This window comes from Fulmarus glacialis, unplaced genomic scaffold (assembly GCF_000690835.1).
Source record: "Fulmarus glacialis isolate BGI_N327 unplaced genomic scaffold, ASM69083v1 scaffold13999, whole genome shotgun sequence".
Classification (NCBI taxonomy): Eukaryota; Metazoa; Chordata; class Aves; order Procellariiformes; family Procellariidae; genus Fulmarus; species Fulmarus glacialis.
Window position 1 is genome coordinate 73,493 of NW_009232773.1, and position 27,864 is coordinate 101,356.

Consider the following 27,864-nt stretch of genomic DNA (forward strand, 5'->3'; position numbering starts at 1 on the left):
ATATTTTGCAAACAAATAGCTACACCTTCACTCTTTCCAGAACACATACTGAACCTTTGACAGCCAAAGCATTAAGACCTTACAGGTAGGCACTGCCACACTCAGTGAGGCCTATGGGACAGCTGGTCCAGGCTATAATTATGGCCAAAAACACACACTTCGAGCAAGACCTGTGACAGGCGACTATGCCTGCCCAGGGGATTTCCACCTGACAACTGTTTATTAAAACTGGTTTACCAAGTGGTCTGAAGTACAAATATTTATACAACTTATTCTTTCTCAAACTGTATTTAACCCAAGAGCAGATGTTTTTACCCAGCCATTACTGGTCGCCCTCAACCAGCAAACCTCCTCAGGAAAGGGCATGAAACTCCCTTTTCCCCTCTCCCTGCTCCCGCTCACCTGTCGACAGAAGACCACTGGGTCTGAACGTGCCTGTCGGCCCAACCTCCCCATTCCCTAGTCTGCTTCTTTTTGAGAGATGTCTGTAAATTCATGCCATGGCCTTTAACTTCAAAGGTCAGTGTTAGAAAGAAGGCGAAGTGGCTATATTAAAGACATTTATTTATGAGATCCCGAGCAATATCTTGGTGAGACTCCATACTGCTCCCAGGTGTAGACAATACACAAACCCCAGCAACCATGATGCTGAACTATGGCTCGATACCCTTCGTGGACCTCACGCTACTGTGAATCACCAAGACACTCCCTAGAGAAGTACAGATAAAACTGTACAGCTCCAGGAGCTGACATCTGAAAGGCATCAGGTTGCTCCTTGGGAAGCACGGAGTAACCAGTTCCTAGCAACATAAGAGAGACTGAGACACATCCCTGTACTGTAAAACAGATAAAAATCAAGGAGATTTATAAATGCCAGTTTCCCCCGGCAGATGGCAGGGGTAGAAATACAAAACATTCATCTTGGAACAGTGTCAAATGTGCACACGTGGTAGTATCAGAGAGTGAGCCAAGTCTTTGTGATCTTACCTTGCTGTGAGGGTCAGCAAACATGCGAGTAAATATTTCACACAGCCTTTTTAACTCGACTCGGCTAAAATACATAAATAAAACATGATATTAATGCTAAAGCCCTAGTTGCAGCAAAAAAGCTAATAAATATTAACAGCTGAAAGATCTAACCTTCTTTATTTAAATGTCAGTTAAATCGCACTTCTGAAAACTCTACCTAGGCAAAGCCTTAACTGGCATTCCAGTTTAACTGCTGGAATCACGAGCCTTACATTAAGAAATCTAATAAACATTTTTTAAAATCATAAACCAGACACTTATATTTTCTGCTGCTTTTATTTTCTTCTATATTCTGGATTGCAGAAGACAACTTGAAATGTGCACATTTGGGAGCTATTTACTTTCTGCCTGCATCAAGGTCGCTGACTCACTGAAACACGGGTCTTCTGCAGCCTACGAGAAGGTTACTCAAGTCTCCTTTGTGTCAGGGAATTCAAATTTTCAAGTAAAATCAGAACTTTCATGCTGTTTGTGTATATGCTAATCATAAATATTTTGGTCTACATTGTCAGTTGCTTCAGTAAAATCAGTCTAGAATCACACAGTATTAACAGATACCAGAACTGACTCCAAAGTCTGAGAGCAGGCACATTGAGACAACAAATACATAGAAATGGAAGACAGATTAACAAGTGGGCAACCTAGAAAATCAGAAGATGATTAAATCAAGGCACAATCTAAGTTCCTATTAGTAAGAGATTATTAGGTGCTCAGTCATGCTCTTTTTATGCCAGGGGAAAAAAGAATGATGGATGGATCCCTTTCATAAGATATTGAGTTTGAGTCAAATGCAGAACTGTTTGGGAAGAATGACGGATGGATCCCTTTCATAAGATACTGAGTTTGAGTCAAATGCAGAACTGTTTGGTACCAAAGCTTTTATTTGCAATGTATTGAAAAGACAAGTCTTAGTTTTCCTGCAAGGCAAACTGCCAAAGAATGCAGAAGTTTTGCTTGTTTACCGTGCAACCAAAACAGAGCAAGACAGTTAGGTAACATTTCCTGCATACTATGGATGCAATTAGATATTTTTCCACAATTACTATGTAATTAGAGCAACTAGTGAAATGCACATCAATTGCTCAGAGAACAGCCGTTCAGATCTTGACTACAGGTACCCTCTTTCCCGAAAGACGTTAATTCTACAATCCGCCAACATATCTCCCTCTCTTTCAAAATAAGCTTCAAAGAACAGGCCAGAATATGCTAGTAGTCTGCAATTATTTTATGTTAGCTTGTTTATAAGTAACATAGGACATTTTTTCAAATAAACCTATGCATGAAAGGCTGATCAAATGTTAAAAGGTCAGAAAAACAATGGTCTTAAGAATTTGATGTAGAGGAAAAAGTCTTTGTAACGATGCCACAGCAAGCTGTCAGCTTCATTCAGGATGAGACTGCGCAGTCTCAAAACTCTACAACACTCTCCTGACTTCATGCAGATTGCAGCTCTCTGAATGAACTCCTATTTATTACTCTAATGAATTTTCTTTCTGGACAAAGGTTACATGAAGACAGCAAGTATAAGCATGTCTCTTTCCAAAAGCTCATGGACCCGAGGTAACAATGCAAGTACTAAATTGAAACAGGCAGTGGAAGAATATTTCCTTAAGGGACTTGTTGGCCTTGTTTTATTTAGACGACCTTATGGGGAGCCCTTAGAAAACTAGACCACATGAAGCTGTATGAAACAAAGAGGATAGGTAAGTGCCATACCACTTTGCATGCACATCTTTCTGGATACGCAAATCCCAGCTAATGTAGGATCAGCCACTTTTCAGTTCAGAGTACTAAAGAAAACTTAGTCACATCACTGCCTTGTATTAAACTTGTTATACCACATCAGAAGGTATCAGGTTTAATTAGAAGACAGACAGACTTGCCCCTTGGACTAATGACCTTGATGATGTTCTGCAAGATGCCGTGGGAACAAACAGGATGATAAAATCTAATCATTAGAACAGGCACCAGATCAACCCTGAACCAAGGAGGAAGCAGACCAAAAGCAAACCGAAAGGAAATACAATCTAGAGAACTGAAACCAGTATCGAATTAAAAAAATAACTCTGCAAGGGTGTAGTTTCTGGGACAGGTTTACAAACTATTCAGGATCAAAGCTAAGTAAATGTGCTAGCTTGAGGGACTAGTGACAGCAGTACAGTTCAAAAACTGCAACCAGCAGGATTGAAAACAATAGTTGAATTCTACTGGCATTTCTGCTAAGAGCTACTGATCTGGATAAATAGCTTAATCACCCAACCTTCTCAGCATTTCCTTCCTTGGAACTATCCCCAACAGCACTCAAAACCTTGGTTATAATCCTCACACGCCTTTGTGGCAAAATCAAAGTCTCACTCAACTTTTTCATGCAAGTATATGAGGTGCCAGAGTCTTTCCAGACAGTTCGTTAAAATAAAGAAAAAGAAAAAAAAAAAAAACAGCATACATGTGGGAAGTATCTTTTAAAAGACTCGTAAACAGACCACATCAAAAAGCATCTCTTATCTAGAGACTTTAACTACCCATATTAAAAAACTGTAGCACTTCCCACTTAAGGACTGCATCACATCATGTGAAGTGCTAGAATATTTTTATGATGGCAGGAGAATAACTTTTCCAGGCCTGCCCTCAGTACATTTTCATTCAGTCTGTTAACGTGAACCATCAAATATTTTCAGCCAGAGAAGCCCTTTTAAAATGGAAACAATCACGCAAATCCAAGTAGGTAAGCTATAAACCATATAACAACCACTTATAAACTTGGTTATAATTTAAGTACATAATATTCATAACAGGAAAATAAAAACGTCGCAGCTATTTGTGAATGTTATCTTCAAAGGAGCCAAAAGATAAACAGCTTGTTTCCAAAGACTTTCACCATAAACTAAGGGTGAAAAGCCCATGGCCTGAGAGCCAGTTGTCTTTTGCTAACGTGACCTGTGGCCATATGAAGTTTCCACATGACTACTGGGTAATTCTAGGATCTGTTTTAATGTGTGACATGCCAAAGGTGTTTGAAGGGTTTATTTGGCTTTCAAAAAGGGAAGAAGGTCTGCCTCTCCCACCATAAGCAAAGTTTCAGAGTTGCTACACCTATTTCATTGCCTTAAGAAACTTCCCTCTATGTTCTAAACTACACCATTTATAGGAGACTCAAGTTTCTGATACAAGATTTTTCAAGAGTTACAAGTAATATCTATAATTATACCTGACACAGCCTTCATAAAGAGTCAAAGTGAGAGCATCGTCTGATCTCATCTTTGAAACACACACACCCTAAGTCATTTTAGAATAAGTGCAGTTAGTGTTTGCTTCACCAACTAAGTTGCTGGGGAAAAAAATATTGAAGGTTCAAACAGACAAATGTAAAAATGGTACCACCCTTTCAGTGCATTTACATTACCATCATTGTGGGAAATCTCACTGTGCTGCAACAAGCACCTACCATTGGAGGTCTTCACGAGACAGAGGAAGGCTAAGAGAAGATAGCATGCTTACCCGAGTCCTTTCTACATTACTGCTACAAATTTAACACAAATTATACTGATGACATAGCAGAAATTTCTCCAAAAGTAACTGAAGTCCCACATTGTGGAGACAAAGTCTTCACAACTGTGAAAGATACTATCTGTCTACATAAGGCAGGTACATATCATTAACTTCTGACTATAGCCACCTCTCATGAATGACCGACACTATAAAACTATCAAGGTCACCTCAGTGTCCGCTGGCTTTTCAGTAAGTTCTGAAGACCTATGAGCCCCTCTTTCCTTTCAGACCAGTTGGAGCTGGCACAGTGGTTCAGGACCTCGGCCACATCTTCAGTCTGCCGCAGGTAGTGTGGAATGCCCCCATTCCTGGAACCATAGGAGCGCTCCGAACAAGCGCTTGATGCATCGCTGTTAGCATCGTCATCGGAGTACATCCCGTAGGGTTCATATCTTCTTCTCACTGGCTTTTTCTGGAAAAGGGGAAACTCAGACTAAGTTATATATAGTTACAAAATACCAAAAGAAAAACATTCTATCCGTAATCATTAAAAGAAAGACTAATGCTATTGTTACAGTAACATAAGTGTTCAAAGACGTCAGCAAGCACTGCCTGCTTACCTCTTGCAGTAGAGCAAGACAGATCCTATTGATTTCAATGAGACTATTCGAGTGACTAAAGGGAGCAGGGCCTGCCTTCCCCACCATGAAAGCGAGATACTTATGCCCAGTGGAATTAGCTACTGGTAATGAAATAATATGTTGTTTTATTGTCAATAATGGTCAGTTCCACTGTTACAGATTCTATGATGATACAATCTCTACTTCAAGAGAAAAAAAAAAGAAGATAAGGAAGAAAGAGCTGAGGAATCTGTGCTGGCATGCACAGTCACTTTGATATTGATAATGAAGTGACTCTAGAAATGCACTGGGGTATAGGAGATGACAATTTCTCTGTTAGTTTGGGCTAGGATTTTTCTAGAGGCTACTAGGGGAGTTGAGTACTCAAATCCCACTCATTTCCATAGCATGGCATTAGAGGACCTAATTCCCTTAGGTACATCTTTGACAATCTCGATATTAGAAGGAATATTAGAATAATTATGATAGCAAAACAAATTGCATACTATACTGCAAAACAAACTCTTAAATGAACCTTGAAAGAACAGGATTGATAAGACAACGTATCAGAAAAAGATCGCCTATATTCTAAAGCGTTTGCTACAGAATTCCTTCCAGTGTCCAGTCCTGCAGTTCTTGGACTTGTGGAGCCAGCAGAGTTTTGCTTCCACTAGGACTGCAGGATTGAAGCATAGAAATTAACTCAAGTGCAGTATCATGGGCGTTAGCAACAGGGTGGGGAAAGTTGGAAAGTAGAAATAAAAAGTCAAGAAAGCACTAGTACCTTGCTCCTGGAGTCTCCTAACAGCTGTAGGCAGGAAAATATTGAAGGGTGGGAAAAAGCATAGAGAATTATGTCAGAAGCTTATGTAGGGTTTGTTTTCGCAACAAAAACGTACAGCAAATGTGTCTTAGCAAATTAAAAAAAAAAAAACAAAACAGTTTATGCAAAATAAAAGTGGGTATAATAACGCGTGGCTTCATCTCCTAACTGCTGCACTACTCATATACCCTACTATGTCCGTTAGGAAGCTTGGAAGTGAGATTATCTGTTAATAAGGTTTTTGATGACAGATCTATATACAGCACCTCTTTGCTTACTTTTCAGAAACGCTGCTCTGGAAGATACCAGAGTTTTTGGTAGTGATTTATTTCCCCACACATTATCAGTAGCATTTGATTTTAGAGTCTTGGAAAGAAATTCTGATGTCAGGAAACCGCTATCTACAGTACAGCACATTTAATCGACTTCACTTAACCAAGTTCTCTTTCAACCCACAGTTCTTACACCACACTTTTTTGAAGCTTAGCTTATTTTAAGACCCCCTGGCTTAAAGCCCTTACTTAACGCCAAAGTTTCCATCACCCTTTGAGCTCTTCTGACTGATCTGAGCACTGATTCCCAGTATAGACACTGTGGGTTTAGGCTAAGTCCAGCTCTCTAACAGAAGCAGTGGATCCTGAAATGTACACATGGAGTAGAGGTCACAAAATGACCCACTGTGTTTTGTTTAAACTGAGTATTTGGCTGAAGCCATCTTTGGAGAAGTTCATTTCCTACTACAGGGAAAAGAATACTCATCCAAAAACAAGGCTGCTGGGTAAAAGCTGGCATCAGACTCCTCTCTCTCAGAAGGAGCCTGAACCAAGTTTGTAAATCGTCTGTTGTCACAGAAGACAACCAAGAGCAAATTGGTGTGTTGGGAAAGAAGGGGACAACAAGATGACATTGAATCCCCTGAAGTCATTCAAATTCAGATTGACAATGTAGGCAGTAGCACTACTTAGTCTCCAGCTACACTTACGGATTTCCCTTTTAAGTGTTCAACTCTAAGATTTTAGCATTCCAGTATAATGTTATTTAGTTTATAAAAGTGGAATATTTAAAAGGGAGCTCCGTAAGTCTAGCTGAAGATTAAGTCACATCCAAAGACATCTCAGTGATCACAATGGTGTTTCAATTCACTCTTAACCTCTCCTCCCTCCAGAAACCTGTATTCAGCAACTGCACCCATTCAGGGATACAGTCTGATTTCATTTACACAGGCAAACCATCACCTATAATTATGCCCTGAATGGCTCTAGTGGCAAATTTGAGGTGTTGAGAGCAGAAACTGCCTCACAAGCTGTTGTATTTGATAATGAAAATGCCCACTAAATGCAACAGTGCCATCTATTATATACTGTCCTACTGCTACATTGTTCACAAGTACTTTTATTTTTTATGGAACGGTAGATTTTGTAAAAAGAGACATTTCTCTAGGAGTACTCTAATAATCACTTAGAAATGGAAGTGACATGAGCTGGGTAATAATTAAATATAAAAAGAAAAATTATGCTAGCCATCCTCAGGGAAAGTGAACTAGGAAAAAGGACATCCCTCAAACTCTGGGGACATGGTTCATTCTCAACAGAGATACCTGCCTCAGATACATCAGGAAATCCTCCCCTCAGCTCAGGTCTAGAGCTGGAGAAGATCGAAGGTACACTGGTATCCAGGTAATGCTGTAGAATAATTGCTCCTGCCTCTACACAGCTCTCTCCCCCAAAACCCCAAGGTAAATCCAAAGGCTTATCTTAACACTTGTTTTCTGAAGAGCAGAAGACACTTTCTGGGTTCTACCCGAGAGATATTATAGTACAGTAAGACTAGACAGGACAATAAAATTTCAAAAAGTGACAATAAATTTGCTTGGAAATGCACTGACTATTTAGAAAGTACGAGGAGCACACTACACAAATGCACTTAAATTTAACTGCATGAGATAGTACCGACTACAGACAAGCCAAGTTATGAGCTGATCCGAGTATCTAGCCAGTTGCAAATGATACAGGGCAGGAACTCGTGAAATTCTCAGTTCTTGTTGAAACTTGATCGGGAATTGACACTAACAGAGAACACTCTTTTTCTGACAAAATCTTCATGCGGGTAACAGGACTGATGGAAATCCCTGATCCCGCAGGTGCCGAGCACCCCACAGTGCCACGTTCATCCTCTGACAGCCAATGAAAGGCAAACAGCTGATTCAACCCATCCTGCAGCTCTAGCACCAAGCACAGTGGTCTGTTTGATAACTGTGGAGAACTAACATGGAGTAAGGAAATAAATATTGCTGCCGATATACCCAAACACAAAACCAGCAAAAGGTAAAACTACAGCATCAGACACTGGCACAATCAGAACAAAGCTACTTAGAAAGAGGAGAACGTACGTACAGGTAACTTTAAGCCACTCTCCGGTGTCAGAAGCATTTTGTATTTTTCCTCTTACCAGTGCATCGGCCACAGCAGCCTCCAGATCTGTGCTTGTGCTCAGGACTCGCATGGCATTCACAGAAGCAGGCATCCTGCCTGGCTGTCCGAGTCCAAACCGGTCTGCACAAAAGACAACATTGAAAGGGACTGTTAAATGAATTCACATTCACTTGGAATCCTAATCAGGTGCCCGAGCAGCTCTCCCCATGGGCTCTGGGAACTTGCAGTGCTTTTCCATTAAACACTCTTTTATCCACAGCTCTAGAGAGTTTGCCATTAGAGTAAGAAACAAACTATTGTTTGTTGGGCCCCAGAGACAATTTTGGATCCTCAGGGCAACTTTCAAATTTCTTTTTTAAGCTGGGAAGCAGGATATCTATTTTGTGTTTCTTTTTACACTGAAGTTGTTTCAAAGTTTTATTTTAATGTCAGAGGCAGACATGCCAGTCCCAATCCGGCACTTTCAGAAATCAAGAGAAAGCTTCTCGTTAACTTCAGAGAGACAGAACTATGCCCAGTGTCAGAACATGTTAATACCTGGGCACTCATGCATCCTGCAGCTTTTTCTCAGGCAAGGATGCAAGACTAGCAGCACCAGATTAGCCTATTTTATGTCTCAAGGGTTGGTTAACCAGTAGAATATTCCCCTACGCCCCACAGTATAAAAATAAGGTTTATTATTTGTAACTTGTGAAGTTAGTCCGATTTTTGGTTTATTGTTCTGTTCTTGAGAAGCAGTTTAAATGCCATTTAAAAGCTCTATGATATATCAAAATTGATTTTTTTGATCAAACAATATCATCTTTCTCCCTTTGAATTTGATGGCAAAGCTCTCAATGGCATCCAAAGCAACAGGATTGAGTCCATAATGCTATTTACACTCCTAATACTAATTAGTTTACTTTATCATTTGCCTAATCTACCAAAAAAGTTACTGAGATTAGTTTCTTTGGGCAAAGGCCAAATTCAGAAAGCCATGCTAGCAGGGATATGACAGAATCAGTGACTTGAGTATCACAGGCCCGGCTCTGGCAGCACAGTCCTTCTAGATGGGGTAGGTCAGACACTGTATCACTGGGATCCTGGCTCCGGTCTATAAGCAGCAAGAGATTGGTTTTGGCATTCCAAGTTTTTGTTTCCACGTGGGCTTGTCTTTGCTCAAGAAGGACTGGGAATACCCTTCCTGTTTGTTTACACCTCTTTCCCCTGCAGCCACATGTGCCAGTAAGAGTTTTGCTGGCAAGTTCAGTGGTGCACAAATCCAGCTGCATGAACCCATTTAATAGACCTTCAGCCGATCCACATTGGAGGCAGTCATCAAGCAGCAAGAGAGAAGGATCAAGTCACACAGGTCTTTCATTAGTTCATCTATATTTAACTTAATGAAGCAAAAATATTGTTTATCAAAACATGTAACTATATCGTGGATTTCCACAAAACTGAGGTCAAACATGATATTCAGCAGCTTACTGTATTTTTTTGGAAAAACACTGCGCTTATCACAAAATTCCATTGCTTTCTTATTTAAAAATCTACTGCACTGAAATATCTTTTAAGAAATTAGCTCACACTGACAAGCATAATTTAAAGCAGAGACTGAAGTTTGCCATTCTACTGTCCTAATTCCAAAGCTTTACCCAACTGTGTCAGAGATTAAGCTACTGAGGGAAAATAGGGAAGATTTTTTAAATCTGAAGTATTTTGAGGAGGAAAAAAAAAAAATCCTGAAGACTAATATTTATTTCAAATAGAAGTGTTATCTATCAAAATTTACAGTTTCTCAGAGTTACGTACCCAGACAAGACATTTCTGATTTACAACAAAAGCACATTTTCTACAAAACACATTACAAGGGGAAAAAAAAAAACCAAACTTCTTGGAACTACTGCCAAAAAGTAATCAAATCATGACATTTCACAAAGAAATAAAAGTCGTATGTGTTATTACTATCCCCTTTTTTAATGCACTTGGGTTGAAGAATCATTTCAAATAATTAGGTGAAACAGTACTTCATCCCTAAAATGGAAAGATCTGTACACTCTTAATAGAAGCACAGAGAAGATGATAATGCATTAGGTCTGATTGAAACTAAAGTCACTACTACAGAGATATACACTACAAAGATGTACAGAAGACAACTATTTTCCTAAGTGTAAATGATATCTGGTACAGTACAAGGGCTGTAAATGTTGAGACAAGTTCTGGACTCAGTTTTATATTTAAACCCAACTCAATGACATTACTCAAGTGTTACTGAGATCAGAATTTGGCTTTAACTTTTGAAATAACAGCATCAAAAAATACCATTGTCATTTGTTTTCATGTTAATTTAGTATTACATTAGAAAAGGGAAGATAGTTTGTTTTTTTTAAAATGAAGAACAGAATGACAAAGTAATTCAGTTGTACATCAGTTTATATACCCAGCATAAAGAAACAAAATGGAGCTTTTTTAACAAATTAAGTACAGTGTGGCATGCTGGCTTTTATCTGTCTCCACGGCTATCAGGAACTTTCTGAAATACTTCTTTCAGTTATATTTAAATTCATAAGACCCAAGTCACTCTGGGCTTCTCCCCCAGACACTGTTGCCATACCTGAGTGCACAAGTTATGCCGAGGTCTCTCCTAAGGTCTTTCTCTAATGTGGGGCTGGGAACACATCTGGCTCCAGGAATAACCAGTACAGGCAAGCCCAATGTTACTGGGCAAGAAATAAGCAGAGTATGCTCTGGCCACATTCCCTTGTCTCCCTGGCTAGATTCGTTATACTTGCTACAAACTTGGTGAAAACTCCCAACCATTTTTGGCCCGATTTTGCCATTTTTAGGGAGATTTTGGCCTTCTTTAGGACACACGTAGCCCTTTACAATTTGATTATGCTTTGTACCAAATCACAGGAGAAAAGCATGAAGTGACAATCCCAGGAAGTTGAAGGCAAAGCTTAAATCTGTATTACAACTGAGGGTTTTTTTTAATCTTTTCAAGTATTTTTGTTAAATACAAATTCAAATTGTTACTTTGAAAAATGCCAGAGAGTCATATCAGCTTGCATAATTTCCGCCAAGTAACCTGACTAGGGAAATGTTTTGAGAGTTTTAGGTAAGTGACAGCCATTTAACTAGACTTAAGAGAAACAGAGTATTTTTCACTCCCTACCTGAAGGGAATTAATTAAATAACTTTCAGTATCACTAATTCCTTATGCAATTTTAGCCTCCAAGCAAACACTGAAGCCCTCATTCATCTTCGACATAATCTTTGTCCCCACAACAAAGTTTCTATTGACCCAAAGCTAGCAGCCCTCATTCACTTCTTTTTAAGACTCCCAGAGAAATATCCTGGTTCCAAAGGGAGTTACAGGTTCTCCATAACTGCAAATCCAGCACAGGGGTGGGGAAGAAGCCACTGGAATCTGCAGTTTTTTCTCATTATATGGAAGCATTAATATCCTGATGCAAAGCCCAGTGAAATTAAGGGAATAATATTTTCAACAACTTCCATGTACTTGGGACAAGGCCTTCAGAATTATATGAAGGATGGATCAGCATGTGTTATCCTCCAAAGTTCATTTTGAAAGCACATCAGGTGCTTAACTCTTGCTGCTCTTGTGTATTTTGGAGAGGATCCCGCAAAGCACTTTCATTAACAGAGAGCGGAGTCCAGAATATTTAGTAATAAATGGGATGAAGCCCTCTGGGATCCGGTCCTAGGCATTGGGAACTGCTATGCTGCTAAAGAGGAAATATAAACAGAAGTTGCAAGTACTCTGCATCAGTCAGGATTTAGCCCATGCTGCACAACTGATCCAATTTACAGCAGAATTGAGAAAGCCCTGGATCACCCTTTGTTTAAACACTGCTCACAATGTTCCTAAAATACATAAAATTAAAAACATCCAATAAATGAAATTCAAAACAAAAAGCCACATTGAACAAAACAGAACAGAAAGCCCCACAGCGGTGAGAAGCACATGCCAAGTGCTGGCTGATGCACATGACAGCAAATGTTAAGATGGTGTAAAACAAGACTACGTATAAGAAGCGGATTCATGCAGTTAGCGCTTGTTCACCTGACTGCCCAACAGAATCAGCAGTGGAGAGAGCACTAGTGGACCTGGAATGACGTCGAGAAGCTGCAAGTAGAAGGAATGGCAACACCCACAGGATTAACACACATTTAACCAGAGACAGAAAATGCCACAATCCAAAGGGGGATGCGTGTGACCGCTACCAGTAAAGGTGTTTCATAGTGACAGGGAAATGACGCTGTATATGAATGCATAACAGATACAGTGCAAGCCCCACAGCGACTCCTCCATCTGTAGCTTCCCCCCGCTTTCCCCCATGACCGTAAACACAATGCATGACAAAACTCATTTGTAACGGTCCCAAACCCGGTGCAGTTCAGCAAAAAACCCCAGTGCACATCAGTCACGTTCCAGACCCACAGAGCTGGAAGACGGCCATCATGAGAACGTGGAGCACATCACTACAGAGCAGGGTTTAGATGTGTCTGATCTAAACCCCAAAGTGAAGCCGTGATGAATGATTAGGAATTGTGCTTGCAGGTATTTTTCCACAACATTCTAGCCTATGCATAAAAAAACAACGTTAACAAAGAGAATGAGTAACCACAGAAGTAGAAAGAGTCATACAGGGAGCCAACCACTGCATATAGGTCTTTGGGTTGGGTTTCTTTTCCAAGTAAACACACGTACACACATATCGTAGCTGTTGCTACTACCAAAAGTCTCTTGCTTTTAACAATTTTTGCGTACATGTTTCTTGAATTTAAGTATGTACATACACAGATAATCTGAATATGCACATCATACACCTATCTAGAATTACACCACATGTATACAAATTGTTAATAGCAACGGAGCACACACAGTAGCAGAAGAGCCAAATATAGCTCCCACTTAATTCCCAGTTGTCAGCAGCACATGAATCACAAAATGCCTTTGGAGAGGTTTTCAGTTCTTGGATTCAGCATAAAGGTGAGTTCTTTATGAAAGCAAATGGAAAGCTGGTCCAGCCATTTCCAAATTACAGAAATTTAGTTTTTCTAAAGAGGTTTTCCCTGTGTCTAGCAATGACATGCTCACCTAGCTCAAAGCAACTGACCCAAGAAACTGATTACTCATTTGAGCAATTCATCACCATAGACTCACTGAAGGCCTTGTTGCTTTAACATCATTACTAGTACTGTCAAGAAACTGAAAAAATAAAGCAGAATCACCTTCTAATACAAATAGGCTTTGTCAATTATGCATATACGTGTGCAGTAGAAAAATGATAAGTCTTCTGTTTAAGGCAAAGCATTCATAAACACAAATACTAATGTTATAAAGTAGAAATCAGCAAAGTGAGAAAAATAAAATTTAAGTTTTTTCCCAGCTGTGAGAGCTTGACGAAAAACTATACAGAATATGCAATGTGGTCTCTAACAATGGAGAACACATGCATTTATTCAAGAGAACAATCCCACTGACACCATAAGTAACTCATGAAAGATTTGCAGGATCAGTGCAGGATTATGGACTGAACCTCACAATTAAGATTCTGAGCTCGCAAATGCTTTCTCCCAAGCCATACGCTGTGCCCCTGTGGACGTCACTGCAAGATCAAGGCCCGTGAAGAAACAGGAATAACAAACAAACAAAAAACCCACCACCACCAAAAAAAATCACATCTCTGCAAGGAGGCTGAGTGTAGCATGACTCTTCACTGGTGTTGCCTAACTTAGGAAGCAAGACGTTTGGGGCACAGACATGCATACCTGCACAGCAGAGCAATTTGCAAGGTCAGGATGTCAGTGTTGACATTGACCATAATACCATTAAATGCAAGAATCCTATCATTTACATATAGCTGTCAAGTACAATTCACTAATATACAAGTTAATCTTTATGAGCAAAAATAGACCATGCACAGTAGGATTATATTATCTCAGAATTAATGTAAGATTAACTGGGTTCAAAAAATACTTTAATAGAATCATATTGGTTTGGCTTAAATTGACATATATAAATTTCTTTCAGATGAATTACACACTACATAATTAACAAGTTCATGAACATGTTCGAGCTTAAAGCATTTCCATGAAAACACAAGAAAAAAGGCAATAGGATAACAACTATATTGGGTTACTATTATACTGATACTTCCTTTCCACCTTCCCTTAATGGCTTTTGTAACAAATGTATTTCTAGAAACACAATAATCTTCAGGTAATTAAATACAATTAGTTAAAATGAAATTACCCCCTCCCCACAATAAAGTTTGTTACAACCAGTGTAATAGACATCTGTAACTGAGATTTTATATTCAGCGTACAAGTCAGACTCAGTGGTGGTGGTGTACCAAACTCACACCAACTGCGACTCCGGTACACTGCATTTATTTTTCAGAAAAAGGGCTCAAGACAGTATTTCAATTAATGTATTTTCACTCAAATGAAACACAGCACAATGACATAGAACACTGATGAATTAACCCTGAAATCCAGCCCGCTTGGACACTGGTTGGAGAAAATCTTCCAAAATTGAAGCTAGACTAAGGTAACTAATAATGAGCTGCAGTTGCTTATTTACTGTTCTTTTATGGCTCTGATATCAAATCAGTTTTATTTAATCAATAAAAAGTTCATCTATTTGTCTTAAAGAGCTATGAACCAAGTTCTGAATGTTAAGTTGAACTCCTCTCTTTTTTCACCAAAATTTGAGATATTACAGATAAAGCAAATAGATTATTTTATAGCTCACTACAGTTCAAAATAATGACATTTTGAACCCAAAGGCCTCTCTTATATTAACTTGAAGATTATACTCTACAGCATTGAAATCAATAGGAATTTTGCCAATGTCTTCATATGGACGAAGACAACAAGCCTCTCTACTGACAGCATTTGAAATTGAGATGAATAATCAAACCAATAATGACAACAGCTACGTAAGTTTAAAAGATTATTTAAAGTACAAGTTATTATTAATCAAGTATGAGAGCCAAACAGGAAAATTTTGCCCATCTGTCCATATTTTTCATAACCTTTTCTCACTATTGGATTAAAGCTGCAGAATTAAGCCTAAAATGGTATGTTCCGCTTACACACTACTTCGTATACCTGTATTTTGTCACTACGTGCAAAATAGATCCTGTAATAACATTTTTCAGCCTTGATGAAATTTGTAAGAGCTTTTTTCTCACTTTTAATACCACATGCACAGCTATGAAATTACTACATAAATGAAGAGGGCCTGGAGATCAATTACATTTCATTGTGTCTGAGATGACAAACAAATCTTTCATACAAGTAATGTATTTGGTTGAATATATGATATGGTATTTGATCAGAAACATTAACTATCCTGCTGTTTTCAGCCTTGTGCAGAAAAAAACCTCTGCACGTGGTAAGCGTAATGAGATTTTCTATTTGTACTGTACACTTAAACTGCACGATAACGATGCTCCTCTAAAACCTCAACCCTTCCATGATTTGAAGAAGTTTCCTATAAAATGGCACGTGCAACTTGTTAATTGATGATTGATAGTGTTGTGTAAAACCTCTACACAACAGAGGTTCTATATCTATTGGAGGATTTAGTATAGAAATGATATACTGTTACTGTACCTAGCTGTAAGAAAATCAGATCATGAATAATTAGAGTCAGTCAACAACAGGCTATGATGCTACCAACTACTTCACTGTGACCTGGAAAATCGAGGCTTGCTCTCCCGTAGATTTTTCCATCAGTGCTGTAAAGTGAAGCACAGCAGCCCCATATAAGCTGATTTAATGAAACTAAAAATTACAAAAGTTCAAACTAAACTATTTTCCTACTAACAGTGAAATGCTGAGAACCAGAATTGAAGCATGCAGAAGAAAACAGAAGGAAAACAGGGTTGGAAACGGGGAGCGTGTCAGGAATCCAACAGGGGACAGGAAACAAGCTCATTCCACCTGGCAGTGTCTCAAAAAGGCAATCAGAACAAGGGAAAAAGGAAAAAAAAATTGACCCTTAAAGCTCCAATGCCTACATGTACTCACCAAGTGGAGGAAAGCCCCGAGCAGGGCTTGTATCTCGACTGCTCTCACGGCTGGTATCACGGCTGCACCCCTGACTCATGCTGGGTCGGGGGATACGACTGCTCCGTGCTAGCATGCAGCATGGAGAGTTTCAGAGAAGGTGAACAAGTTTAATGAGGACAGAAAGCTCAAAGTCAAGTCACATTTCTGTTAGTTATGGTAATTATTACATTAGTAATTATAATTTGCAGCAGCCTGCTCAGGCTCTTTACAAACCAACTACCTTACACGCTGAGCTGTGTTTGTGATGTGACATTTCAGCAGCATTGAATGTCTAGTTGACAGTCTGCTTTTTTCTTAAGCAATTCAAGTTTCGTTATTCAAGTAGAGCAGGAATCTTCAATCATTTAGGGGAGCTCTACTGTTACAAAACATGCAAAACAGATGAGGCTAAAAGAAACCCTTCTGGAATAATTTTTCCTTAATTATAAGAAACCCTTCTGGAACAAAACAGCAGCGTTTTTAACTAAGTCAAAATTTTTAAAAGTAGTCACAATACCAATATGCTATTTTTACATAGATTTGTCTTTCACAAGGGTAGTTTCGCCATGAATAAATATCCTAAGGAAAAAAGGTGTATTGTGCAGACTTGTGGAGATATTTTTCTCCAATGAAAGATACTGGGAAAAAGCATTTAGAACCTGAATACCTGAAAGACGGGTTAAAAAGTGGTTTGAATTTTAAGACAGCAGCAGCTTCAGATCTTTAACAGAAGCTATCTAACTTCTGCTCCTCAAACATTTCTAAAACTTTGTATTTATGGTTTTATATGCACACAGATTGAGACATATGCGCACTTAAGGGGAGCTTTAAACTATATTCTTTACTTTGACAAACCCCTACATCAACAAGACTTATCTTTGGTCTCGCAGCTATCAAGTGTTCTATCTCCCACAGCCTAATAAGGCTCCTGCCTGTCAGCTGTGTCATGGGAACTCATCATACACGCACTCTTCATTTGGCCAAATGCAAAGTAGAAGATACAAGATTAGGCTGCTTTCACAGTAAAAAGTAATCCCACTGACTTTAGTGGAAGTTTTGTCCAAGTAGGAAAAACAGAGTTAGGCCCTTAGAAGGTTGCTTAACATCAAGGATTTGAATTTTAAGATTTTATAAAATGAGCATTTTAGGTATTTAAAACTGGATTATTCCTCTGCAAATTCTGTGTCATTTTGATAGGAAAGATATTTGCAGAGAGTTATTTAATAAGCTTTATGCCTGGTAGAGAATGCAATGTTTTCTTAGGTAAAAGAATAGCAGCTAAATGTCATGATTTTACCTTGAAGAATTAATGACTAAAGGGATTTCCTTTGCTGTTTTGAAACAGCAGTAGCATATTTTAAGTGTTTAGGAAAAGCCTTTAAGGAATTTTCTCATATACAGAGTAAAATCTAACCTACCAGCTTTGATGACAATGGAGCAGAGGCACATATACATAACAGGAGCCTGCTTTATACTAATAATTTAACAGTATTATCGTATTTATAACAATAGTGCCATTTGCATGCTTCAGAATATATATATTGTTATAAAGCTCTATTGGCTTGTATGCAGAACTTAAATGCCTAGACTCAAGCTAATAAAGTTCCCCTACAGTGCTTCTGTGGGCTCATATACACTGAATCTATTAGTATCCTTTCAAGCAAAACAGTACAGAACAAAATAGAAACCTCCACATTTAGGCTTTAAAATCGAAATATAGACTACTGCCAGATTCTTGGTTTGTCAAATCCTTCCCAGTTTTGCAAAACCTAGCTCATATCTCTCAGATGAATTAATGGTTCTGATGGTTGAACTTTGATGTCAGACAATACAAGATGAGTTATTGACCAAGTTGGTTATATCACCATAATGTCTAAAACTTCTGAGTGAGTTAGATGATCTTATAATAAATAAGATGGACTAAATAATACGAACTAGATGAAATTAGGGTCCATGAGTACAATAATCCCACCTCAGACGTACAAGGAAAAAAGCTGACAGGTGAACTACAGGTGAAAGTAACACTCTAAAGTCTTCCACACAAATACTTGCTTGAAACAAAGGACTCTAGAAGAAAACTTCTCATTCTTGGGTCTCATGCTTATATGTAAATAATGGCAGCCTTCACATCAGGTTTGCACAAGCAGTCATTTCTCTCAAGTAGAGAAGATCTGTCAATCTTTTCTTCAATACAATCTACTAAAACTAGCAAAGGCTCTTTAGAGAGGGAGAGGTGTGAACGATTAAAAAAAAAAAATTAATGGATGCATAAAGTACATTCTTCTTCCATAACAGCTAACAGCAGCATGAAGTATGAAGAAAATGCACTTTAACTGCATGAGAACAGACTAGCAGGACAATGCCACAGATGAAGCACAATATTGATTGCACAAACAGAGCACCCAAAAACAAACACCGGGTACTTCACGAATAATGGTCACACAAAAGATCTGCATGTTACTGGATACAAATACAAAAGCAAGGAAAAAAAGAATGGATTGAAAAGAACTGAATGATGGGTCTGTTGTGGACTCCCAGGCACCTGCCCCACATTTTTACTGCTGTGTTGTGTAGGGGAGATTGGATATCAGCTGTTGTGTAGGCAAGATTGGATATCAGCTGTTCAGAGTATTTTCTTTGGGCACCGCCAGCAGTAAGGACCAGCAGTGTTGTCATTTAGACTAGTCTCTGGTACCATCAGAGCCTGTCTTTGCAGTGCAGGCAGCAAAGGCAGAGCAGACAGACATAAGTCTCAATTTCATAATTCCCAACCCCCAAAAGTTGGACAGAAATTAAGTAAATAAGTAGCAAAATTGATTAAAAGGAGTAGGCAGGATGAAAGCAGTCTGCCCACAGCCAGCTCTGGACTGAGAGGACAGGACAAGGGTGGGTTGTTTTCAATGAAGTCCCAACTTTCTAGATGTGTCCTATACATCTAAGTTTTACCAATTTCATCTGGAAAGGCAGAACAGTTGGATATGGTTCACACCATTATTAAAACACAATATTAGGCTGTCTTACACCAGTGGAACCCAACAGATGCAAATACCACCAGCAGAACTTGACAGTGCCCTTTTTACCAATCTACCACTTGGAAGAAACCTGTATTTCATTAGAGTATGATTTTTAATGATTCTTAAGTGGAGACTAAACATCAGCAGACACTTCCTTTACATCAATACAAGCATTTTGAAGAGCCTGTAAATGCTGCCGAAACAGCCAAAAGGAAAGTTCTGCAGTCAGGTACACCCAGTAAAGGCAAGTCAAGAACTGCCTTCAGTTTTCCAATAAACACACGCAGCATAATCCCTCCAGAAAAAGTGCTGCTGCATAAAATTGATAACCAGCTGTGCCTGCTCCACTCCCTGGAGAATGACAATTTCGAATCTCTCACTCCTTTCAGATCCAACTGTGCCACACGATCTGCTGAGCATCCAACAGAATTAACTTCAAGCAAATAAACTTCCAATCCATAGGAAATGGACATCACCTTTTTTGAGGAGATCTCCTTCAAGGGGCCCAAAGAAAAGCTCGAGATTAAGTGGACTATACTCTTCCTTCCCCAATAGGGTATCACCACTGGTAAGTCTCCACTAAGCAGACTGCAAAGGCAAGCTTAAAACTGAAAAGCGCCACAGAGCAGGGCCATATACGTGACCACGCAGGACCTCAGCATGTCAAATGTGCCTCGTTGTGCTGCCTCTTGGAAAACAATGAACGTCAAGGTTTCTAGTATACAGAAGGAACGTACTTCATGGATACCTGTGGTCATCATGGAAGTCTAAGCTAGCAGCAACGTACTGATGCTAACGGGCATCCATGTGCAGAGGCTCTTTTAGATTGCCACTGCCCCAGAAGGGCCTGAGAGGGTCCAGTGGATGGTTCCGTTATAAAGCCCAACTGCACGCAGGAACCCACACTCTGTGTGCTTACTCTTGCGCACTCAGCGTTGGTCTGTCTGCAACTCCCAGTCACCCCTGTAAAAACTGCACAAGTCAATGGGCGAGTTAAGAAAAGGATCCAGGAATTATCCATTTCTAACAGCCTGATCTGCACAATGGTTCAACACCCGCTGCACTGCAACGTGACCACAGACTTAAGAGATGTTTCAGCCCATGGGGTAAGCACATGTGTATCAAATACATAAATAATCCCACAAAGCCTAAAGTACTGCATGTACATTTGTTTGCTCAAGCGCCTTCTTGAATCAGACTCTGAAAAAGTCTATCGACATGTTTAGGACCAAGGTGAGTGGGAGTCTATTTAATGAAATGAACAAGTGAAAAAAGTGTCAAGGAAAGATAGGGACTGAAGCAACACAATAAGAAAGCATAAAATACTGTTAGCTACTATGTTATAAAGTAATATATACAATGGAATAATGGTATAAAGATGACAGCTCAAAAGCTGTCTCCATCCAAGTCAGTATTACCATTTTCAAGATCCAATGAAGACAATTTCTGCAACGGAGTGCTAAAGCCCAAAAGAACAGGCTTTGGCCATCAGCCGGGAGGGGACGGGTGGAAATCACACATCTGATGGACCTGTCAGAGCTCTCTCCCACTCCCAAAGAACAAGTACTGACTTGTGCACAGGGAGCACATCAGAATAACAAGGTAACAAATTACACTTCCAAAAGAATTCAAGGCTCCCATAATACACCTGAAAGCAAGCAACCCAAGAGTGAGGATTTTACACATGGCAATTTCCCTTCAGATGCTCAAGACTGTTTCAAATCAGACCACATAATGTGATGATCAGCTTAAGCATATGTGATGGTACTATCCATCATTCATTGTTTCCCCCTAAAAACAATATTCTTCTGCACAGTGACAGCAGAACAATTACCTCTAATATTTGGGAGGCACTTTACATTTCAAAAGCAATGAACAGAAAAGCACAATGTATTCATAAAGAGACCATAAAATAGATCAGACATGAGAAGAACACTGAATTTGTAAAAATAATCACAATAAACATGCAATATGTTGATGAACCATAACAGCATATGCACTCAGGTGTTTAAATTCATTTCAATATACTTGAAGAATGAATAAGATACTTCTCTATTAACAACATACTCTAAATAGAAAGGTAGCTTAAATTTAAAATACAATTGCTAAGGCAAGAGTTAAAAATTTAATTGACAACAGTAAGGATATAATTTCAATCAATTTCAACCTACTAGTAAATTCTTAGAAGATATAAAATAACTCAGTAACAGTATTATTTAAAGTATTCTTCCTCTACATAAGCTTCAAACTTCTGAAAACATTTCCATTTAAAAAAAGAAAACAATATTTACTTGTTCAGACAGCACACTGAATACCTTTTCACCTCAATTCAGATACAAAAAAGTTTATATATAATGATGCTTACTCACCTGACTTAAAAAAATGAGTCTGCTGATAAATTTGAAAATAAAAACTATTATACAATATTTACATAACAGTCACTGAGACAAGAATATTGGAAGCAGAATAATTAAAGCGTAAGTGTAAAATGCCATATAAGAAAGTGGCTTCAAGATATTGAGGATGAGAGAAGCAAACAATTTAAGCTGCAAAATTTCTAAAATAATCCAAGAAGGTGCTCTTTGCCCTTGATTCCAACTGACTGTAAAGATTGCTCAACTCATTTTAGGACTAAGCCGTTCATGCCAAATGAAGTATTTTTGCTGTGACGGTTGTTCACGACAACTGTTTTTGCTGCCTGATCTAATAACATCACTTATGCTGAATTTCAAACAGAAGGCATCTCATGACATCTTTAGGCCTACTTTGAAACTATAGCTCAACCTAGAAAATTAAAATTACTCTCCTACAAACCACAATCACATTAACTTGCCACCTGAAAAACTCAGAAGAATAACAGTAACACGTAAGCAGTTTCCCAGTCAACAGGAAAGTCCCTCCTTTGAGCACACCAGTCAGCATGTCACTGCAGTGACTATTCTTACCTAGTCCTATTCTGTTGGGACTTGTCTCTCGACTGCATCCCTGGCTCCGAGGGATCTTGCTGCGCTTCTCTGAAGATGATGGCACTGGCTGGACTCTGGACGTTCCACCGCTCAGGCCACCATAGGCGCTTCCTAACAGCTTACCCGGAGAACTAGACCGGCTACCAGCTAGAAGAGAACCAGAAATAAGGAAAAAGACAATTAAAAACACCCAAGATTTTAAATACTCTGACGGCAAAACTGGAACAGGATCAGCTCGCTCCACGAATTTGATCTAAATCACTCAGAAAACTAATGGAAGTGTTCCCCATGGGCTTTCGAGGAAGACTGAGGAAAGCCCATGGACAATAAACACTGACATCAGCAACCCTGCCTAGATGAACCACGCTGCCTAGTTGGGATCATGACCAAAGCAGATGCAGCAGTCTATGAATACCCCAGCTGGCTTTACGCGAGCTTGTGGAGGTGCCAGGAGCAGCCTTGCTGCAGCTGCATGGAATTCACAGGCTGCTTCACTTCCTCGCGAAGCAACACAAATTAGCCTGTGTGAAGCGCTGTGCTGCAGCAAGCCGGCTTCTGGCATGGGTAACCTGCTGCAAGGTAGCTCAGGCAGCTTCATGCTACACTGCAGTGATGGCATTACTTTCCTGCAATAATTCAGTGAAGGAAAATTAAAAAAAAAATACCATCTATACAGCAGCAGATCAGCACAATAAAAGGTAAACCAAGTGAGCCTGTCAAATTTGTAGAGATGCTGGCTTACTTGGATCTGACTGGTTAAAGCTAAACTATTCAGTTATTTTTCAGCTAGAGAAAATTTTTAGCAAGTTGAGTCGTTGGCCTGTTTTATTTTTCCTTGTCTGTTTGAATAATCCATGGCAAGTTTACATTTCTTCTAAGCCATGTTGTCTGCAAGACAGTCTACTAACCAAGATTTATTTACATATTTACATTCCAGTTGCAGTAGATATTTCTATCTGAAATAGTCTTGCTAACTCAGTGAGTTGAATAATACTTCTTTTCTTTTTTCTGTGGATCTTCTTTTGCTAAGTTGTTTGAAAATTAAGTAATGCTAGCTTAAAGGTAACCACAAAGAACTGTGAGAGTAACAGACTCAAGAAACTTTTTTGCTTCTTTAGGTATATAAAAGTCACTGAAAATTGGCTGCTGATATTACTATTCCTGACATTCTATTTGTTCGCTAAAACTGCCAGGAAAACTATATTGGAAAAGGTTACAAGAACATACTCCGGCAAGCTCACATTCTGAACCAGTATTCATGTTTGTTTCTTTCTGAAAAGCATCTACACATATCAAAAAAATTTCAGTTCCAGATACTATTATGACTACTAGCAAGAGTTAAAGACTTCTGTCTTAATTTAAGAAGATATGCAATTCTACTAAACTGATGGACAATACCATAACACGTGTATTATTTTAACTTACTTGCCCCCTGCAATTTCTTGGCCAAAACAATTCTGAAGCAATCGAATCATATACTCCAATACTGTATGTGATGCTGGCTTCCCCCCCTCCCCAAAAAGTGAGAATACTTGTGACAGATGCCAGTCTCATACACAGCATCCACACCCTGAAAGCCAATACTCCTCTCAGTTACACTGCTGCAATCTCACCGATGTCAGCAGGGTTGCACTGAAGTAACTGGAAGAAGAATTTAGCACCTGGGGTTTAAGCTGCAGCAATGAGCCAGCTTCAGTATGCAGAATGTACGCTTACCATGTTTGATTACTATGAAAAAGCAAAATCACTTGCCGTATATATTTGGATTTACGACTTCAAGAAAATGCTTTTTAAGTCTCATAGTTAGGAGAGAGTGAGGGAAGCTAAAAGCTTAGCAGTTAAATGTGAAGGAAATAACATAAGAAAGCAAGAAAGGGAAAACATTTCTTACCACCAGCAGGATTAGCTGATCTGGATCCTTGATTATGAGGGCAGACCAAAGGACAGCAAAAAGTGGATTAAAAGACAGCAAGACAATACAGCGTTCAGCATGCGGTTTATGCTATACACAATACAGACAGATTTATTCACAAACATGTCACTCCTAAAGCCTCTGCAGAATGCAATGAGTTAACATGCAGATGCAACTAACAATTACCCAAGGTTGATCAGCTTCTTAGCTAAATGTCAACCAACACTGAGACCCAAGTTCTGCTCTAAATTACACCCCAGCCCAGTCTGCAATTGCAACAGCGTTATCCACTGTGTGGGCATGGAGAATTTGGTCCTGTGACTGTATTATATTAGAATTCCTAAGTTATTTCATGCAATGTTTGGCTTAAGGATAAAGATTTCATGTGGTTGGGCTAGGCTGGAATCAGGATTCAGCAAACTAGACCAAGGGAGCAGGTTCAGATGTGAACAACCTAAAGCTTCATAAGACATTCTATAAAAAATTAAGCCCATCATGTTTGAAACCTTTGGACACTCAACTATCCTTTAAATACTTCTGAAACTTGTCTCATCTGGTCTGATCATTTTTCACCAAACTAAGTTTAGGAAAAAAGGTCATTTCTGGCTTTGGATCAGTTTTAGGTTCAAAACTAAAGAAATCAATTTAGATCAGTATACCAAAGCCCAAATTCCTTCATGACCTCAATGTGAAGATTTTCATTCGGCCCCATCCTAAGTATAATACCTCTCTCTTCAGCTCTCCCAGCCTAACACCATGCTATAAACTGCTTCCCCATTCTTCCAGCATGACAGAGCAAAGCAATGAGAGCATGAACAGAGAAGGACTTTTAAATAGGGATACAAAGCAAGACAAGTCCTCAGAACAAACAGGTCTTTCAACAAACCCCATTTCCTCTTACCCACGAGCTTGACGGTCCTCAAAACATGAGTGGCTTTCTCCCTCCCCCCAATTCCTTCTAAAGTTTGAGTGACAAAATTCTCCTTAGATACACATGACAAATATGCAGCAGCACCGTATGTATGGCTCCTAGGAGAAAACCATGCCTTGTCAGAGAGCGCAGATGTGTCATGTGAATCAGAGAACAGAGCCACCTTCCCTGCATCTACACAAAATAGGTAATGTCCTATTTTAAATTGATGCCAAATCCCATTAACTTCAGACAGCTCACGCGTTACACATACAGAAATACAATCACATAAGCAGGAGAAGCTTGGCAGGGCAAGAACCCAGGACAGCAGTCAGCTACAGACACAGAGGGTGTCTCAGTGGGAGCCAGTGCAAGTTATTTAGTCCTACAGATCACAGCGACACGAAATTCTGCTGCGCAACTGGTAAAAAAAGGCAGCAACTAAGCACTCAGATTTGGCGCCCTATTTGCCAGCAAAAGTACACAGTGGCTGAGTGGAGATTCCTTTTGTTACATGTTCAAACGTTATTAGCAGAAGTGAGCCCAATCCTCAGCTGATGCTACTACAGTTCAAGAGAAACATATTAATAACTATTTGTTCTGCTCCCCCAGAAATAAAACACTTCTTACGCTGGGACTGGGAAACTACTTTAGCCCGGCTGCGGCCTCGGGTATCAGCAGGCGTTGAGGTGACGCTTGTGGCACTGCCAGAGCTCTGTCTCCTTGTACGAATCCGACCTGGAGGAACGCAAAGACAAGCAGACTGTCAATAAGTTTCTTCCAAAGGCAGCAGCAGTGTCTAACATGCTGTTCTATGCTTGCAGGGTTGCTATACACACAATTAACCAGAGTACAAAAGAAAAGTTTTACAGGGAGAGGCAACATCTTCCATTAGACTGGCTGAGACGCAGGGCAGGGAGTGGAAACGGTCACGGTCCACAAGCCTGAAAACTTCTTTGCTTTCTGTAATGCTATCAGCCGGTTTAATTAAAAAATATTACCTCTCTATAGCCTTTGCTTCTGTTCTATAGTAGCTTCTTTACAAAGGGTCAACAACAAAAATTTCAGTCTCCTAAATGCTGCTTCCTATATCTAATTATTACTTTCTGACAAGGCGATCACTCTTTTGGAGACAGGTGTGACAGATGCCCCCACAAGTTCCATCGCTGGGATTTCCAATTAGCAGTTCGGTGCTTTATATGCCGCCCTACGTGTGCAGGCTGGCATGCACTCCTGCGAGAGTCTGTCAACGCAGCCTGACTACGCTTTTATTTCAGGCTCATTGAGTTCTCCCTGCTGTTTACAGATCCCTCATATTTATCCTGAGATCAGCGTAACTTTACTTGTAATGGAGAGTCCCATTTAACACAATCAACGTTGTGGAAAAATAATTCTGTGTGTCTGCTCTTTATTTAAGCAGAGAATGGATATAAAGACTCAAAGTGTTCTTGGTCCTTTTTCTGTCCTTTCCTCATGAAAAAGCCACAGAAATCTGAGCTAGAAAAGCTTACAGGGTCATCAGTTCATCCCCTTCCTGGGGCAGGGCTGTTTCCTACAGAATGTTCTTTCCAGTGCTAAGCTTCAATTATCTGTCTCTAGTTAATGGGAAAGAAATGATAATTAAGAGCAACACAAAGAAAGCCTCCATTAGCGCTTTTCAACAACTCAGTTCTCAGCCAAATCTGAAGCTGTTTCTCAGGACTAATGCCAGTGCTATCCTGCATTCAGAGGATGACTTCAAGTTTCAGGCACAATAATAAAAGGAAAAAAAACCACAAAAGGCAAGAGAAGAGTCTAGACAACTGCACCCACCGGTTATAGATATTCATCTCCTGCCCTTTGTCTCCACCATAAGCATACAGAGAAATATCAACAGGGAGATATACACTTCCCACCCCAAAAAAAAAAAGTCCCTTCACATAAGGTACACATGCAGGACAAGACAATGGCAAGCAGCCCAGGTTGAACGGATTGAGAGCTCTGCTCTTCTCTGAGCTCTCAAAATATTCATAACATGGTCTGCAAGTTTCTGATAGACACAAAGTGACAAGGTGATGCTTAACCTTGAGAAGAAAGCCTCAACTTGTTTGCAGGGGAAAAAGCCTAGAAGACAGCTGTACTTCAGACCTCTCCACCAGCATCTAGTTTTAAAATAGCTCAGTAGGCAAGATACAGAGATCTACCTTCTAACAATTGTTTGTAGAAAAAGACATAGAAGATATCATTAGCATAAAACTGGGAAAATATAAACAAACTACTTTTTAACTACTGGCTCAACTAAACAAGCTCTGAGCACGTCCACGTGGGTCCAGTCATGAAACTGCCTGCTAAGGTCTTCCTCCCACCAGCAAGATTGCAGATCTCCTTTGCTCTAGGACATTATCTGCCCCTTACAAATGGTCAGCCTGACACACAAACCCAGAGACAGCTCTGTAGCTCTTTGCTGGCTCATTCCCATCCCTTGCAAGTTTGGCACTTGTGCAGCTACACACAGATGAGCAGAGCCATCTGTGCAACTTGCCACAAGGTGCATACCCCAAACCCCACCACAAGCTTCAAAGCAGGCGCGCGTGGGTGTCCTGGTTTCAGCTGGGATAGA

At 39.6% G+C, this 27,864-nt stretch overlaps 1 protein-coding gene across 1 annotated transcript in view; it reads right to left on the minus strand.

The window, feature by feature from the left end:
• Nucleotides 1-26,429, minus strand: part of LOC104082088 (CLIP-associating protein 1) — a 72,138-nt gene extending 45,709 nt beyond the window's left edge. Inside the window, exons 1-8 of the mRNA XM_009585065.1 lie at nucleotides 26,369-26,429; nucleotides 25,896-26,003; nucleotides 24,335-24,361; nucleotides 22,423-22,590; nucleotides 16,443-16,550; nucleotides 8,410-8,513; nucleotides 4,746-4,990; nucleotides 988-1,051 (exon numbers count right to left, since the gene is read on the minus strand). Coding sequence (XP_009583360.1) covers nucleotides 988-1,051; nucleotides 4,746-4,990; nucleotides 8,410-8,513; nucleotides 16,443-16,550; nucleotides 22,423-22,590; nucleotides 24,335-24,361; nucleotides 25,896-26,003; nucleotides 26,369-26,429 — 885 coding nt within the window. The remainder of the gene's footprint in view (nucleotides 1-987; nucleotides 1,052-4,745; nucleotides 4,991-8,409; nucleotides 8,514-16,442; nucleotides 16,551-22,422; nucleotides 22,591-24,334; nucleotides 24,362-25,895; nucleotides 26,004-26,368) is intronic.
• Between the last annotated feature and the right edge of the window lie 1,435 nt (nucleotides 26,430-27,864).